This window comes from Canis lupus, chromosome 23 (genome assembly GCF_048164855.1).
Source record: "Canis lupus baileyi chromosome 23, mCanLup2.hap1, whole genome shotgun sequence".
In the NCBI taxonomy this organism is placed as follows: Eukaryota; Metazoa; Chordata; class Mammalia; order Carnivora; family Canidae; genus Canis; species Canis lupus.
Window position 1 is genome coordinate 13,295,124 of NC_132860.1, and position 19,197 is coordinate 13,314,320.

The 19,197-nt window shown below is 35.5% G+C and overlaps 1 protein-coding gene across 1 annotated transcript in view; it reads right to left on the reverse strand.

Moving 5' to 3' along the window:
* PDE3B (phosphodiesterase 3B) overlaps nucleotides 1–19,197 on the reverse strand; it is a 167,798-nt gene that overhangs the window by 12,273 nt on the left and 136,328 nt on the right. Inside the window, exons 8-12 of the mRNA XM_072793976.1 lie at nucleotides 15,537–15,688; nucleotides 14,207–14,344; nucleotides 12,894–13,005; nucleotides 10,710–10,823; nucleotides 4,715–4,914 (exon numbers count right to left, since the gene is read on the reverse strand). Coding sequence (XP_072650077.1) covers nucleotides 4,715–4,914; nucleotides 10,710–10,823; nucleotides 12,894–13,005; nucleotides 14,207–14,344; nucleotides 15,537–15,688 — 716 coding nt within the window. The remainder of the gene's footprint in view (nucleotides 1–4,714; nucleotides 4,915–10,709; nucleotides 10,824–12,893; nucleotides 13,006–14,206; nucleotides 14,345–15,536; nucleotides 15,689–19,197) is intronic.

Sequence of the window (19,197 nt, forward strand, 5' to 3'; positions counted from 1 at the left end):
ACCCTTTTTGCTAAGATGTGTTTTTAGATAACTTTCTAAGGATGAATGGGTACATGATTTATTTCACCTCTATATATTTGGGATTCTCTTTATTTTTCTTTTAACACTCAGCTGTAGCTTAGCTGGATACAGAGATTTAACTTGAAAATAATATCTTACGCCAGCACTCCCCATCTCCTCCCCTGGGTTACTTCTTTCCTAGCACTTACATCATAATCATCTGTCTCTGACACACACTATTTATTCTTTTTCTTGCTTTACTAGCATGTAAGTTTTATTGGGGGGAGGGGCAGAATTTTTTTGGCCTGTTCTGTTCAATAATAATGCCTACAGGGCACCAGGGTGGCTCAGTGGTTGAGCGTCTGCCTTTGGCTCAGGGCGTGATCCTGGAGCCCCAGGATCGAGTCCCATATTGGGCTCCCAGCAGGGAGCCTACTTCGCCCTCTGCCTGTGTCCCTGCCTCTCTGTGTCTCATGAATAAATAAAATATTTTTTAAAATGTCTAGAATAGTGCCCCTCTCCTAGAAGGCACCCAATATTTGTTGTATAAATGAATGAATGTTGTATAAATGAATAAGTTCCTGATACTTTCCGTCTCCTTTTCTTTTTAGTCTAAATTTGGGGAGGGATAACCTGGTATTTAGTTCCAGTGCTTGTGTTGAATTTTTAAAATTTTTTGCAGTAATATTTTTAGTCCCTAAGAACTCTAATTTGTTCTCTGATGTTTCCTTTTTCATAGCTTCCTATTCTTAGGGATGCAGTGTTTCTCAAATTCTGAGATATCTTTTTAAAAAGCTGAAGGGCTTTCCTTAGGTCTTTTTCCCCTTGTAGTTGGTTATTCTGTCCATTTTATTTTTTTTTATTTTTTTAAAGATTTTATTTATTTATTCATGATAGTCACACAGAGAGAGAGAGATAGATAAGCAGAGACACAGGCAGAGGGAGAAGCAGGCTCCATGCACCGGGAGCCCGACGTGGGATTCGATCCAGAGTGTCTAGGATCGCGCCCCGGGCCAAAGGCAGGCGCCAAACCGCTGCGCCACCCAGGGATCCCTGTCCATTTTAGCCTTTTCTTTCCAAGCTACTGTCTGGTGACCCTTGGTTATTCTGTTGATAGTATAAAAAAAATAATTCTAGATTCTCTTGTGTTTGTTTTATTGTCGAGTCTCTTCTTTAACTGGGAAGGATGAGTAGGAACTCTGTGAATGTGGATGGCGTTTGTTACTTACTTAGCAGGTTTTGCTTTAGTTATAAGACCAGGTGCCAGCTGTTAGGTTTCCAGAATGAGAAGGATTTACTCTGAAGTACTAATACTCACACTAGTGATTCTTATTCTCTTTTGGCCGTTTCCTTCAATATCTAAGAGATGAGTTTTCTGCCTGAGGTAAGTGCATGGTTGCAGTAGCTTTACTTAAAGATGTGTAGTGTACATGTATGGGGTGTGTGCGTGTGTGTGTGTGTGTGTGTGTGTGTAGCAAGCAGGGGCAAATAGTATCAGGAGTCTCCTGTAGCCCCCTCTACTATACTTTTACCTCTTAATCTGTTTTTCATTTTTCAGAAATAGAAATTTCTGGAAAACTCTAATCTTCTGATAATACCCTTCCCCACCTATTCTTCTCTGTTGTAATAAGGAGTCAAATGCATGTGTTTAGTCACCATCTTGATCCATATTTTGGGGGATGGAACATTTATGACGGTCTTCAATTCATAAATCTCAGCCTAAAATTTCATTTCCTTTTATCCCAAATATGAAGATATTCTCAAACTCTAATATCTCAGGCACTAATCGCCATCTTTCAGCCAGCTTTTTATTCAAAAAGAACTCAGAAATCTCTTAGAATTATAATATTGGCATTTCTTCGGGATAAACCTGACTAAATGTTTCACCTTCTTTCATAGCAAGAACTTAAAATAATCCTCCTGTACTGTCCCAGCATACCTTCCTTACCATGAGAATGAAGAACATTTGATCCAGTTGGTCATATTGTACGCTAGCACTGAAGCAGTAATATTTTTCACTAATTATGGCCTAATTAGACCCACTGAGCTTCCCAAGATGAGAGAACCTACTTTATTACCTAATAGACACGCCTCACGCTTTCACAGAAGGGTCCTTATCTCGCACGCGCTAGCTGAAGAAGGTCTTGTGAATTTCATTACTTTGGGAAGAACAGAGTCTATTTCAGACAAGCTAGCAGTCCTGCAGAGCAAAGAAATCAGGCATCCTTCAACATTCAACAAATATTTACTAAATGATTTTTATGAGTTAAGCCCGATTCTAGGTATTAGGGAATAAAAGGCAAAAAAAAATCCCTGTTCTCAGGAAAATCTATTCCACTGAGGAGAGACCCATAGAAAACAAAATACATGGTATGCTGAATGATCATTGGTACGGGAAAAATAAAGCAGAGAAGGAACATAATGAGTGCCAGGAAGGAGCGTGTGGAATGTTACGAGGAAGAGGTGACAAAGTGAGACATGTTGACGCGGGGTGGGGATTGCACTTTGGGCAGGGAGCCCAGAGGCTCTCAGAAAGGGAGCGTGCCCGGGATACAAGCAGCACTAACAAGGAGGCCACTGAGACTGGACCTGGGTGAACAGAGCCGGAAGAATTAACAGGGGCTAAATCGTGTATGACCCTAGAGCCATGCCATGACTTCTACTAGGAGCGAGGTCAACGCCACTGGAGCATCTGGAACAGGAAGTGATGTGACTCACACTTACACAGGGGTTGCTCTGGCTGCGCTGAGCTGAGAACAGACCAAATGGGAGCAAGGAGACTGGGCAAAGGCTACACTTTTCAGCAACTGAACTCCCTGTCAATTTCCTTCCCATCCCGGCACTTCTCATGGCTTCATCTACTGGCAGTCCTTAACCGTGAGAAGTTAGAAATTACACGTGGTACTGATGTTATAGCCAGACTTCATTTTTTTTTACCTTGATTAGGACAACAGTTTCGAGCATATAGTCTGTAGGAACGATTTTCATGTATTTTCATTTTATCTGCAAGTGAGAGAAGTAATGCTGGAATTCACTCACTTGTCACATCTTTAGAGGAGAGGTAATAAACAAGTCCGACTCACTGATGCTGGAAGCTAATGAAAGACTTGAAGCAGGGAGTGAAGAAGAGTCAGTAATTTCTGTTTATATGACATCTGATTCAGGAGCCTCTCAAACACATGAAATAGGATACTTTCCATATGGTGTCCCTTTACCCTTAATCATTTCAGCTATGTATTCTGAGGTTCAGAAAGACAAGGGTGACTTGCCTAAGGTCATACAGCTAACAACTGGGTAATCAGAAATCAAACTCGGGTCTCTTGGCCTCAAGACCAGTGCTTTTGGGCAGCCTTGGTGGCCCAGCCGGTTTAGCGCCAACCTTCAGCCCGGGGCCTGATCCTGGAGACCTGGGATGGAGTCCCACATCGGGCTCCCTGCATAGAGCCTGCTTCTCCCTCTGCCTGTGTCTCTGCCTCTCTCTCTCTCTCTCTGCACCTCATGAATAAATAAAATAAAATCTTAAAAAAAAAAAAAAAAGACCAGTGCTTTTTGCATTGTGCTACTTCTGCCCAGCTCTATGACTCACCACAGGACCAGATTTTTAAAGATTATGAAGTGTGAAGCCAGAGAAAGAAAGCACCTCCAATTCTTGCAGAATGGCACTGTACATGAGGAGACACGCTCCTTGGTTTGTAATTTCTCCCAAAGCTATTCTTAGGAAGTGGACAAACATTAATATCTAGATTGAAATTCATTAAAAAGTTACCTGTGGAAATCATGAGCTATTAATAGATAAAGTCTCACTGGAGAAATGATCATGTAGCATTTTCAACCCTCTCTCCCCCTCTGTCTTGGAATCCTATTCTTGTTCTGGCTAGAGAATCTACCTTCCATATTTTAAATAGAGTGTGTGAAAGAGACGTGTGAAAAGTAACACAGAGGATGGCTACAGAAGATGAAAATCTCGGAAGTCAAGTTTATACACAGAGCGGTGAAGTAAAGTCATAAGATGAATTCAGCAAGCAGTCACTGATGACTTGTTCTATGTAAGGCACACAGAAACAAAGATGACATTTCAGGAATTGCCAGCCTAAACAAACACCCACGACCACTTAAAACCAAGGATTTAGTTCCAAGTCCTAATGTTTAAAGCTACTTCAATTACAATATCCATTTGTGGTAACTCCTACCTCTTATGCAAATTTTGATCATTAAGGAATCTTGCATCTTATCAGCTGTACTGGCTACAAAAATAATGTGGTACTAGAAGAAATGTTTACAGACACTAAAATATTCAGAGTTAAGAGATTTAGAGTCTGAGTCTTAAGGGGAAAAGAGGACAACAACAAAAACAGTACTTCTTCATCATTGCACTTCTAGCCATAAAAAGGGAAAAGGAAGAATAAGTCTTACAACTAGTCAGTTTTATCAATGTGATCACAGGCAAAAATATTGACAGCAAGGATTCCAGAATTTCCTAAAACAGTGAGTTACTCTTTCACGAACATTTTATTCATTTTCAAGTGGAAGAAGGTAATTTTTTCTTAATTCTTTTGCACATATCATGTCAGTGCCATGTGTTAAAATCCAATTAATTACAATGTAGATGGAATGGCTATCTGATTCAACTGAAGGATGCTTTAAAAAAGGATACACCACATGGTTGTAAAACCTCACAATCACTCTTTACACTTTCTGGAAAAGTATTTCCTACCTGAGGGGCATTTGTAGCCACTAGAAATGCATTTGTCCGCCCTGGGTGATCGTAATCATGCATGGCAGCTGCCACATAGAGAGCCATTAATTCCAGCGCAGGAATGTTTGAAGAAAGGCAACCATAGCTCTCATCTGGAATAGAGCAGCTCCTTGAAGAAATGTAAGCAGTTTGCCCATGGTTCACTCTACCATCAGAGTCTGAGGAACAAGCAAAATAAACCATCATTACACTTAACTTTGTCATAAAATGAGACTAAGAAGGGGATTCCCCATATGTAATATGATTATTTATCTTGTTGACTAAGCTAAGAAATAAACTCTATTTAGAAAAAAGGATTTAAAACAGTCTATTATTTCCAAAATGCATGCTACTAGAGAGGAATAATGTTAAACATGATGCTGAAGTCACTTACTTTATAAGACATTATGAGATTTTTATGATGCTCTCTTAGGCTAGTAATAATTTTTAAAAGATTTTATTTAATTTTTTTTGAGAGAGAGAGAGAGCACATGTGCAGGGGAAGGGACAGAGGGAGAGATTCTCAGACTCTATGCTGAGGATAGAGGCCCATCCAGGGCTCAATCCCACAACCTGAGGTCTTGACCCGAGCTAAAACCAAGAGTTGGACACTTAACTGTGCCACCCAGGCACCTCCAGACTAATAACAATTTTTAAAAACCTCTGGGTTTCTTAACATCTATTATTTAAGGGCTAGAGACAATGGCCAAGAAGTAACAGGAAAAGCAATCTAGAGAATAAAATTTCATGAAAACAGTACGGAGATTTAGGAATTTAATATATTAACAAACTAAGCTTCTCAACATAATTTTCAAATTTTACCAGAAAGCTTTTATTTCATTTGTAGCCCTGACTACAACTTCTCTTCCCCTTCTCTTTATCCTTCCATGAAGACCCTTATAAGACAATGGCAAGACAAACTATGGAAAATTAAAAGACATATAAAACTAAAGAATGTCTCATTTAACATAATTTTTCTTTTTTCTTTCTTTAACATGATTTTTCTTTTTATCCTCCAGCGAGAAACAATATTTTTACTATCAGCATTGTGTTTTCCATGACTTAATATCTTACTATTGATTTCTTCATTTTTTTATATTTAGTGGCTTTATCTATTTAGATGGTCATTCTATTACTTTTGCTAAAATAATCTTAAAGTATAAGAAGGAAAAAATAAACCATATTTAGAGTAGACAGCAAATAAAACCACAAAGATACCTGAGAGGTACAAAATTTCACTGATTGATTTCATCAGTGGAAACTAGGAATAATGTCCTGGCTTGTCAACATCCAAAGTGACCTTTATCATAACTTATTTCACTCAATATTTGCCATCACATGAACTTTTAACATAATGACTTTAATATACACTAGTGATAATTGTAAAGATAACTCACCATTTTTATGCTGTATATATATATATATACATTATATATAATAATATATAATATATATATTATTATATATATATTAAAGATTTTATTTATTTATTCATGAGAGGCACAGAGAGAAAGAGAGAGAAACAGAGACACAGGCAGAGGGAGGAGCAGGCTCCATGCAGGGAGCCTGATGTGGGACTTGATCCCCGGTCTCCAGGATCACACCCCGGGCTGAAGGCAGCGCTAAACCACTGAGCCACTGGGGCTGCCCCGCTGTTTATATTTTTTAAATTAAATTGAGTTTTAGAATCACACTAGAACTTTAAAAAATAATTATAAAAAATAAAAACAAGAAAGTTAAATGCATAAAGATATATCTAAATATTCAAATTTCTAGTAAGACGTTAGTTATCAGTATCAGCCAATAATTTGAATTTTTCCTATGTTATATACATTCTGGATTTCCCCTAGAATTATAAATACATATATAAAATATCAGAAATGGCAAAAGACATCCTTTTAACTCAGTAATTACTTATAAATTTGCATATTAGGGTCCTAATACATTCAGTTTTGTTTTGTTTTTTAAAGATTTTATTTACTTATTCATGAGAGACAGAGAGAGACGCAGACAAGAGAGGCCGAGACAGGAGAAGCAGGCTCCATGCAAGGAGCCCGAAATGGAACTTGATCCCAGGACTGGGATCACGCCCTGAGCAGAAGGCAAATGGTCAACTGCTGAGCTATCCCAGGCATCCCAGTTTTTCTTTTGTTTAACATGAAATTAAAAGTATAAAAACTAAAATAGCTGGCAAGGACAATTCAGTGTAATTATCATAGGTCCCATTTGTTTACTCTCTTTAAAAAATGGTGAGTCTTTTAAACTGATTAATTTAAAAGGAGGCCTCCAGACCGGAGAAGAAGAGTACAGTATAATCCCTAACAGCTTCCCCCACTTTGTGTAACATAAGTGCTTGATTTAAGCTTTCATCTCCCAGGCATCCATTTCAAAGAGGCACCTCAAAGAAACACACTCCCAGGCACCTGTCTAGATAAATGGTCACACCAGTTCTTTTTTTAGAAATCTTGGTTGATTTCAATAACTGACCATTTGGGCTGCTGGTTCTTTCTCTCCCCATACTTTAAATTCCTGCTCTTATGTTTTAAATTCACCAATAAAGAGTGAGCCAGTAATTCACTCCCACTCTTGACTTTAATAAAAAGCAGAACCTCAGGTGTGTCTGCTTATATGTATGCTTGAGCTCACGTGCTCTCATGCCCTCTCTCTCTTTCTCCCTTTCTGTGACCTTTCTCCCCCCATGATCATAATCTGTGGTCCCAACTATGCTGTGTAATTTTCAATTCCTGTATGTAATAAACCTTTATTTAAAAAAAAAAATTCTTGGGATCCCTGGGTGGCGCAGCGGTTTGGCGCCTGCCTTTGGCCCAGGGCATGATCCTGGAGACCCAGGATCGAATCCCACATCAGGCTACGGTGCATGGAGCCTGCTTCTCTCTCTGCCTATGTCTCTGCCTGTCTCTCTCTCTCTCTGTGACTATCATAAATAAATAAAAATTATTAAAAAAAAATAAAATAAAAAAAATAAAAAAAATTTCTTGATGGTTATGGCTAAAGGGCATCTTGCAATCATAATAAGCACAGGGCTGGTCCAGCCACAACATTGGTTATTGATAGACTGAGATCAACACACAAAAAGAGGTAAAACGATCTTCATTTATAGATGACATGCTCTGCAGACAGAAAAATCCTAAAAAATTCACTAAAAAAACTATTAGAATAGAGGTGATCATCAAGATTGTAGGATAAAAGATCAATGTACAAAAATTGGTAGAAAGAACTCAAACGTCCAGCAATATTTGAGTGGTAGGAGAATGAGAAAAAGGAAGAAAAACTTATTATGTAAAATAAATATCAATGAGGAGGGACAGGTGGGTGGCTCAGTGGTTAAGCATCTGCTTTTGGCTCAGGTGGTGATCCCACAATCCCTGGATGGAACATGGGGCTCCACAGGGAGCCTGCTTCCCCCTCTGCTATATCTCTGCCTCTCTGTGTGTCTCTCCTGGATAAATAAATAAAATCTTCAAAAAAAAATCAATGAGTAAAATACATATGGCTATTATAGATTGCACTTCTGTGGTCACATAGCTGTACTTTAGATTTACCATTTTCTTATTCCATTAATGTTCCATTTTCCCTCTGTCCTCAACCAGCACCTCTACTGATCATGGTACTTTGCCTAGTGGAATAACCTAGATTTTCAAGGGTCTTAACTATTGTGATCCTGATGATACTGGATTACTATAGTTTTCCATGATTTTTTGTCACTGGACATGGGAGTACCAAAAAGGCCAAAGAATCCCCTGGGTTACTGACATACATCCTCTCATGTATAGTAGGAACTTTATTTCCTCCTGATAATAAGAACCAGACAAAATCAATCACCCAAACCAGTACAGAATCTTTATAGCATGAGTTAGGTTGACTTATTCAAAAGCTGATCATATTTGGAATAGCTGTGGCAACTGGAATCACCACCTGATGAAATTCAGAATAATCTACCATCATTTTCCAAGATCCATTCATCTTGTATAAAAGTCAAAGTACCAAGTTGAATGGCAACGTGATCGAAATCACAACTCTATATCTATCAAGTATTTGGTAATGGCACTAATTTCTTCAATCCACCTGGAAATACGGTATTGCTTTGGTTCACTACTTTCCTAGAATAAGGCAGTCTCAAGAGATTCCATTTGACACTTTCTATCACAATGGTGCTCTCTACAAAGATCTAGGAACCAATGAAGGGATTCTGCAGGTTGCTCAATATGTTTACTTGAACTATGTATTCAGAAAACAGGTGGGTTCAAGGAACTACTACTTGTAAGACGGCCCAGGCCATAAGTCCTTTTATCACCTAAATTCCATAATCTCCTGAATTGATTGGTGGACCACTATGGCATTTCATTCCTCCAGGAATTAAGTACTTCAATGTTTTCTCAATATATGATGAAAGGGGACAATTTCTGACACTAAGGTAAAGGATGGGTAAAACAATTACAGGATTGACCCTCCCTCTTCAACATCCTATTCCTATAATCCTTTGATTTCTTTCCTCAGAGAGAGACTTGAAGATGCTGTGCTGCTGTCTTTGAAGCCACAGAATGTAAGTGGCTTCTAGAAGCTGGAGGAGGCAAGGAAACAGAGATTCTAGGAAAAACACAATCTTGCTGACACTCTGATTTTAGCCCAGTTGGATCTACTTTGAACTTCTGACCTCCCAGAACTGTAAGATAGTAAATTAGTATTGTTTATGCCACTAAGTCTGTGGTATTTGTTACAGCAACAATAGGAAAAGAATACAGACTTCCATACCTGGAAGTGATGTATTGCTGTAACAAACACCTAAAAATGTGGAAGTAGCTTTGGAATTGGGCAATGGACAGAGGCTGGAAGAATTCTGAAGAGCACATTTTGAAATCAATAAAAGTTATTAATCAACATATTCAAGAAGTTCACCAAACCCCAAGCAGCATTACTACAAAGAAAATACGCTGAGTATATCACAGTCAAAATGCTAAAAACCAATAGCAAAGAGAAAAGGGACATATTACTTTGCAGGAGAGGTAAGACTTACAGCTAACTTGTCTGCAGAAACTATAGAAATCAGAAGTTCATGGAATGCTATCTTCAAATATGCTAAAATATGAAAATATTCTTCTAAGAAAATAAATACATCTACAAACAAAAAAGCTGAAGAAAATGATCTGATGGAAGTACAGAACTAAAGGAAGTAATGAAGAGGATGGTGAAAGAATACATATGGAATGGCAGAAAACATAATGGCAGGACTTTGTGGCATGACCAAAGGCTGCGAAGTAATGGCTGAGCCTATGACATTTGCCTTAATTCGCATGATCGTATTTCTCAGGTATTTGTAACTAAGTAGATTCTGTCCTGGGGTGTGTGTGTGTGTGTGTGTGTGTGTGTGTGTGTGTGTATCTTACTGGAGTAGTTCTTCTCTCTTTTACAAACTAGAGTAAGAGAAACATGTTATGTAAATTCATTATATTTGTATAAATAATTATATTTATAATGAGGAACAGAATGAACTCTGGGAGCAAAACATAAATGTTATTTTTTTTTCAAAACATAAATGTTATGAAAGATTTTTAATATCATGATTTAAATGCTTACATGAGGCTTTTAAGTATGTTCACTTTCATTGTGAATGTTATATATTTTAAATTTATGCGATATACTTAAAACAAAAAAATAAGAATTGAAAGAAAAGAGCAAAGAAACGATTATCATACTATTCCAGGTAGCAAGCAGCAGGGTGGGACACAGAAAAGAAACATGGTAGATCCAACAGCACTGCATCTTAACCTAGCTCTTAAGGTGAGTCATAGGCTTCCTAATTTGCATGTCATTATTATGCATCAAAATTGATAGAGTCCTTTATATGTATCAAAGGTTACTTAATGAAAAATTTAAAAGAACAGAGGTAATGAAACGAGATAACTTGATTTATTATTTCTAGACAATTAAAAGGAAGACTTGTAGAAGGAAGTACCTGTTTCATTTCCTGATGCAGGATCATTGTGGATCTGCTGTAAACCAGGAATTGGCCGTGTTGTCAGATACCAAACTGCGTGTAGGACATCTGTTGCGTGTATGCGATTGTGATCTGAAGTTATCAAAATGTTTTATAAAAATGTTAGGTTTAACATGGGACATTTTTAAAAGTACAATAATTTTCTATTATCCTATATCCTTATAAATAAAATGTATAGCTTAGGATAACTTCCCACAGTTACATTCAATGCTCAATGTGGGGCTTGAACTCACAAGCCTGAGATCAAGAGTAGCATGTTATAGCGACTGGGCCAGCCAGGTACCCCTGTTTCATCTTTCTTTTTAAAGTCTCTTGTATCATAAATAAAAAAAAAAAAAAAAAAAAAAAAAAGGGATCCCTGGGTGGCGCAGCGGTTTGGTGCCTGCCTTTGGCCCAGGGCGCGATCCTGGAGACCCGGGATCGAATCCCACGTCGGGCTCCCGGTGCATGGAGCCTGCTTCTCCCTCTGCCTGTGTCTCTGCCTCTCTCTCTCTCTCTCTGTGACTATCATAAAAAAAAAAAAAAAAAAAAAGTCTCTTGATGTGTTAAAAAGTTGTCTTTTAAAAACTTTTACATACATTATGAAAACAGTAGGACAGTCAAAGAAAAGGCAAATAACAAGGGCTAACTGGAAAGGCATTGAAAAATTTACTGAAAGTTGCTATTTTGTAACTTTAAAAATACTATGTAAATAGTGTTGAATTATGGAGACCCATGCTTGCACACAGGCAACAGTCACAAATTCTGGATACTTGAACTCCCCCCCACCAAAAAAGCCACATACACCAAAAAAAGGATGAAACATATCTCTCAGGCCCGCTATAAGGATTAAATGTTAAAATGGTATATGAAAACATCCAAAACAGTGTCTGAGACATAGTATGTAATTAAGAAAACACTGGTTTACTGAAATTATCACTATGTGAAAAGGTAAGACCTACAAATGAAACCCAGCTTTGCCATTTCTAGTTTTATCATCTTGGGAAAGATTCTTCTGAGTTTTTACTTCTCACCTGTGAAAGGTAGATAATATAAACTTTTCAGCAGGGATGAATCTTCATGGATCTAATGATTATAGTCATAGCTGATATTCAATAAGGATTCAACACTTCAATAAATATTTAATGAGTACCATGTAAGAATCAGCAGATGACACAATAAAAAGGATTCAGGCTATCGAAATGACATGGTGTCATTCTGTAAGGAGCTTAATCATCCATACAGTTAACACCTTTTATTGACCATTTACTATGTGCCAGGAAATCTGATATGTGCTTTCCATGGCTTGTCACTACCTACAGAGAAAGGACTACTGTAATTTCCATCTACAAATCTGGAAACTAAAATTTAGAAAAGTTAGATCCAGAGGCTCTTTTCTTAATATATTCTAACTGGACCTGGAGACTCTATTGCCTCTTTTTTTTCCATTCCCCTTCTTTGAAGTCCATTTTAAAGTATCACTTTATTTATAAAATGCAGTCACTGTTTTTCAAGCATATCTTATAAGTGGAAATTATAGTACATATAACTCATATTAAGTATCATTATTAATGAGTTATGCCAATTTAAGGATAATTTGTTGTTTATAAAAGAGATTTCCCAAAATATGTCTTTATAAAGGGAAACTGTAGAATGTATAAATGTATAAGGAAAACTGTACCTTTTCCTATTATGAAATTCAAATTCTATTTTACCATAAAATCAAATAGCCGTTAGCAATTATTCCATAAATTAGGACACGGTTAAAAACAGAAATTCTGTGGATAAATTTTAAATATTTTGACATCAAGAATTTTCTCACACTCTTAGTTACCAAACATTTAAAAGATAAGGTATCTAGATGAAGAATTATTAACAAAGAAAGCTGTATACCACATAATAATTATGGGAAAGAGCACATTATAAATATATACCTGTATTATGATTCACTTTGTGAAAAATGAATTTTAAAAAGTTTTAAAGAATATATACCAAAATGTTAATAGTAATCCATTAACTCTAGGTAGCAGGATACAGATTACTTTTTTAAATCCCTATTTAAAAATTTTCCAAACATGTAATTTAAAAAGTGTTTAGAAATGAAGGAAAAAATAATAGTTTCAAAATCAGTATTATCTTATAATAAAATCTGCTGATACTTACAAGGAATGTCTCGGTAGCCATTCTCCAATGCACGAAAATAGTTAATGAACTGTAGAGTGGGGATTTTAAATATTTCCAATAAGCCAGTGTCTTGAAATAAGGTATACATAACCTAAATGTCAATTAAAATAAAATTCACAATAAAGTCAGAATTTCTATTTGTAGTTGAGCAGCATATGCTTTTGTGATCTGCATTTGGGAATGTTACCATGTCTTTAAGTTACTAATTTATTAAAAAACTTTCCTAGAAGAAATTCTTTTCAAAACATTAAAAAGGAAGATATCACCCTAAACTTTTGAAAACCAAAGAGAGATTACCACATCATGTCCCAATTTTAAAAATTTTCCATTCTCTGGGCAGCCCAGGTGGCTCAGTGGTTGAGCTTCTGCCTTTGGCTCAGGTCTTGATCCTGGAGACCCGGGATCACATCCCACATCGGGCTCCCTGTATGGAGCCTGCTTCTCTCTCTACCCATGTCTCTGCACCTCTCTCTCTCTCTTTCATGAATAAATAAATAAATAAAATTAAAAAAAAATAAATACAAAATAAATAAAAATTTTCCATTTTTCCCTTTAGCTTAATTTTATTTACAATTTATTAAACGGCATATGAATTCTATTCTACTCTAGTCCTAGGTGTTCACAGAAGTCAGAACAGTATATTTATTACATTTTTGTCTCTAAAAACTTCAGTGAGATGAAACTATATGCCATCCACATAAATTATCCTTAGGTTTGTATATTTCATTAATAAAATACTTTGAAGATAAGGAGAGTGATATTTTGGGATGGTTAATCTGATGCTGTTGTATGAACCCCTCAGGGAGAACACTGACTCTGGGTGTTAAAAAGGAACTATTTTCCCATGGTTCTAGCATGAAGTGAAACATTTGGCCTTGGGTAAAGTGCAGGGAGGGCAGGTGAAAAAAAAAAACTTAAGTTTCAGTGGTTAGAATTAGCTCACCTTTCATGTCCTTTTCAACCTCAGTGTTCAATATAAAGTAACTCTAATTCTATAGTAAAATTAAATCCCACTAATATATAACAAATACTTTTCCTTTATTCAAATAAAATTATATAAAATACATATAGCGATATAGTTATTTTTATATATGAGTTTTTGTATATATGTTTCTCTTTTTAGATTTTCTTTTTTTTTCTTTTTAGATTTTCTACTGAAAACTTCATTTGTGAAAAAAATTCAGTGAACAATGTTGAACTTGTGTCTAAACCAATATTACACATTTTTAGATTCTGTGTTTTATAAAGATTCAAGAAAATTTATAATTAAAAGGTAGAAATTTTAAACAAACCTGACTAAGGATCCTTCCTGATTTCTCTCCCATTTTTTCCACAACTTCAAATATTTGAAAATTCCAGTTGCTCATCTTTTCTATTAAGGAGTCATAATCTTCTATTAAAATCAGGTCCAGTGGTGCTTCCTGTTCAATCTGTACCCAGAGGGGGAAAAACACACAAACCTACTTAATCTTATCTTTAAAAAATATTGTTAAATCCACATCTAAAAATTGTTAAAATTGAAAATGAAAAAATGGTCAATAATACTTTTTTCTTTTTTTTTAATACTATTTTCTATACAAGTTATCCTCAAATATAACCTGTGCTTCCTAGTTCTCCTCTTTGTAAAATGCTATCTTCAGAAAAATGTAAAAATGTCTTCTCTTCCAGGTGTCAGAAGACTTACTGATTTTCACAGTGCTTTTTAAAAAGAAAATGCTGTATTTCCAAAACACTATATACAAATGTAAAATCATCCCCTATTTTCATTTAGAAGTTATAAGTATTAAAAGGGCAATAAAAAGAGACTCCTATCTTAACACTGGCATTTATTACTAGTTTAACTTCCCAAAAGGAATGGATACTTTTTTTCCCCTAAATAGCTTAAATTTTGAACTTAGGAACAAAAAAAACTGCTACTATAAGATGTTTTTTAATGCTTTATGCACATGTTCTTCACACGTTAACAGGAAAACATGTGATGAGGAAAACATCAGCATACAAAGTAATATATCTACTATAAAACTAAAAATCTGTTCATTTTACAATAAATACACTTTATTGTTCTAGGATGATGAAGAATTCAGAAGTACACTTGACCCTTGAACAACACAAATGTGAACTACGCAGGTCCACTTACACATAGACTTTTCATAGTCCAGTTCTGTAAATAAAGTATGTACTCATAGGACTGTAATATACAGTACTGCATTTTCTCTTCCTTATGATTTTTAATAACATTTTCTTTACTCTAGCTATTTCATTGTAAGAATACAGTATACAGTACATATAACACACAAAATATGTGTTAACTGATGTGTTTATGTTATCAGTAAGACTTCTGATCAACTGAAGGTTATCAGTAATAAAGTTCTGAGGGAGTTAAGTTATATGTGGATTTTTTACTGTGTTTCGGAGGGTCAGCACCCCTAATACCAGCACTGTTCAAGGGTCAACTATAATTATTATTTTAACCCAAGGTTCTCTTTAATAATAACTTTTCAGTAAAAAATTTAAAAATACTATTATATTAAAAATCTTGTTCTGGGCAAAAATAATGAAACTAGTACTAAACTAATATTATATTTCACCTTAACATAATCATATGGAAAGTTTATCTTTTACATTTGGTTGTGGTTCATTCTGTGCCTCTTCTGTTAGGTGATTATCACCTTCCAAAAATAATTTTCTGTAGTCTCCGTTTTCTGTTTCCACTTCTTGTTGCACTTCTGCACAGTTGAATGGTTGTTTTGGGGGAACAGTGTTGTCTTCATCACCTTTCAAAAAATATATACAGTGATATTAAGAAACTATATGCATAGTTTTTAAGGAAAATTACCTATAAAAATATTCAAATAGAGGCATCTGGGTGGCTCAGTCAGTAAGCACCTGGGATCGAGCACGTTGGGCTCCCTGCTCAGCAGGGAGTCTGCTTCTCCTTCTCCCTCTGTTCCTCCCCCTGCTTGTGCTCTTTTTCTCAAATAAGTTTAAAAAAATTTCATATAAAGTGAACCACCCTGGCATTCAATCTAATGACACTATTAAGTTGTATCCTACTGGACTATGTGGCCCAGGTACCTTGTGCTCAGGCAACACAGATATTTTACCTGATGTACCTATTCATGGACAAAATAAATGGGAATGGGGGGGTGGAATATTCTTTATAAAAGTGAGTATTCTTTTTTTAGTGACTAAAAAAAGTCAGTCCCTACCAAGAGGAACTTTTTAGCAACTTGATTATGCAATGTCCAACATCTTAAATTGTCTGAGTTTTGGCTATGAAAACTCTAAAGTCATAATTACAAATGAATGAGGACAAGGCACATCTAAAAATTAAAACACTGTATCATTTATTGTGAATTATTTCTCTACCAATGTGATTAATAATATTCTTTTTTACACAGATCTCATGGATAAGGGAAATAGCACTGGTAGCTAAACAGCATTCATTCACATTAAAAAAATTATATTCATTCTGTTGGCAGTATTTTTTTAAAAAGATTTTATTTATTTATTTATTTATTTACTTATTGTTTTTGTTTTTTAATTTTATTTATTTATTCATGAGAGACACAGAGAGTGAGGCAGAGACACAGGCAGAGGGAGAAGCAGGCTCCATGCAGGGAGCCTGACGTGGGACTCCATCCCAGAACTCCAGGATCACACCCAGAGCATGAAGGCAGACGTTCAACTGCTGAGCCACCAAGGAAGTCTCCTGTAGGCAATATTACAAACAGGAAACTTCCTTGAAACCCATCAACAGTAGAATAAATAAATGTAGTGTATTCATACAGCTGAACACTATGGAGCAAAGAGAAAGAATGATAACCACATGTAATAACATGAATGATTCTTAAAAATATAACATTGAATGTGATTCTCTTTATGGAAAGTCCAACAACATACCAAAACTGGTATATATGAGTACAGATAGCCAAGACAAATGTCATCTTTAGAGAGTATGAAGAGGCCATGAGGAGAAATTCTGAGGGGCTGGTAATATTTTATTTATTTTATTTATTTTATTTTATTATTTATTTTATTTATTAGTTTATTGAGCTAAGTGATTACACAGGTATGGTAAGTGTATGAATACTCAAGTTATAAGTTTAATTTTCAATATGTAGGGGCTTGTTCTAAGTAAAAGTCTTTTTTTAAATTTTTTTAAGTCTTTTCTTTTTTAAAGATTTTATTTTTATTTTTTATTTATTTTTATTTTATTTATTTTATTTGAGAAAGAGCATGCATGTATGCAACAAGCAGGAGGAGGGGGAAAAGGAGAGGGAGAGAATCTCAGGCAGACTCCACACTGAGCACATGGGGCTCAATCTCATGACCCTAAGAAGGTGACCTGAACCAAAACCAAAGGTTAGATGCTAAACCAACTAAGCCTTAGGCTCCTCTATGTAAAAGAATTTTTAAGAGTATTTAGTGGAATTGAGTTTCAGAAGAACTAGGTTCAAATCCTGATTTTTGTACTTGATAATGGCAAGCAACTTCCCCTATAAAAATAAGGATAACATCTATCTTACTAGATGCTACATATAAATAAATGATCCATAAATTTTAGTCAAATTTGAATCTAACACACTGAATATACTAAAAAAGCCATTAACTAATGATGATCAGGAAATAATATCCTTTGGAAAATATTATTTTATTCCCCTCCGCCCAAAAAACATTTAAAAAGTGAAATTTAGAATATGCAACTACTCTCGGTAAGTCAAGACAGTGTTAGTATAATAGTATTCTAAAATAGCCATCAATCTAAAAAATGACATTTAACATTTATTACATACTTTCTTTTCAATGACCCAAACTAATAACTATATCTTATATAAAGTAGTTATAAAAACAGTTGAAATAAATGTAATAATTTCTTTTCCAAAGATTCCCACAATACTGCCTCCTATCCCCCTTGCACTCTTTTGAAATGTATTCCTCCATCAAGACAAAGCATTTATTTCCTAATCCCCTGGAATCTGGACAGACAGTACGACTGCTCTGATTAACAGAATATGACCTAAGTACCTCTTTGTCTATTCTGGGTTGAGCCATTAACCTGACTGGCAGCTATCACATCCTCCTCTCCTGGAATCCAGCAAACATGTTGGAAGAAGCCCAAAGATAGTCATATTTAGATGGGCTAGTCAATAGTCAACAGACACATGAGTAATCCCATCTTGGAAATTCAGGCCAATCATTTCTTCAGATGATTGTCACTCTTACCAATATCTGACTGTAATCACATGAGAGTCCTCAAGTGACAATCTCCCAGCTGCTACCAGTCAATCCAAAGAACTATATGTGTGTATATAGTATAATAACATACTACAAATCCACCCATTATAAATGTATAATTTAACAATTTTAAATTTACAGTTGTACAATCATTATGACAATCTAGTTTTAGAACATTCTTATCACCCCAAAAAGTATTCTCTTGCTTATTTACATTTAATCCCTATTTTCATCCTAGGTAATCACTGTTCTGATTATTGTCCCTATAAATTCACCATTTTGTCTAGCATTTCATGTAAAGAGAATCACAACAATATGTAATCTTTTGAGCCTGGCTTCTTTCACTTAAAATAATGTTTTGAAGTCTATCCATGTAGTGGCATGTATCAGAAGTTTGTTCCTTTCATTGCTAAATAAAATTACATTGTATGAATAATACCACATGATATATATCCATTCGCAAGTTAGCGGACACTGGGATCATTTCTAGTTTTGCAGCATCATCAATAATGTCATAACATTCACAATCTTGTATTTGAGTGCTCATATGCTTTCTCATGGATAAATTCTTAGCCATGATATTACTGAGTGATATGGTAAATTTATGTATAACTTTTATTATTTTTTAAAGATATTCTTTATTTATTTGAGAGAGAGAGAAAGAGAGAGAGAGAGAGAACCAGAGAGCACAAGTGGGCAGAACAGCAGAGGAAGCGGGAGAAGAATCAGGCTCCCCATGACCCTGGGGTCAGGACCTGAGCCTAAGACAGACTCTTAATGACTGAGCCACCCAGTAACTTTTAGAGAAACTGTCAGAATGTTTCCCAAAGTAGCGAACCATTTTATACTCTCATCAGCAATGCACAAAGACTCTAATTTCTCTGCATCCTTGCTAATACTTGGTATTATCTTTTTAATTATAGTTATTCTAGTTTCAGTGTAGTATCTCATTGTATAATTTGCATTTCCTTAATAACTAACGATGTTCATTATCTTTTCTTGTGTTCATTAACCATTTGTTTATATCCTTCTCCAAATAACTTAG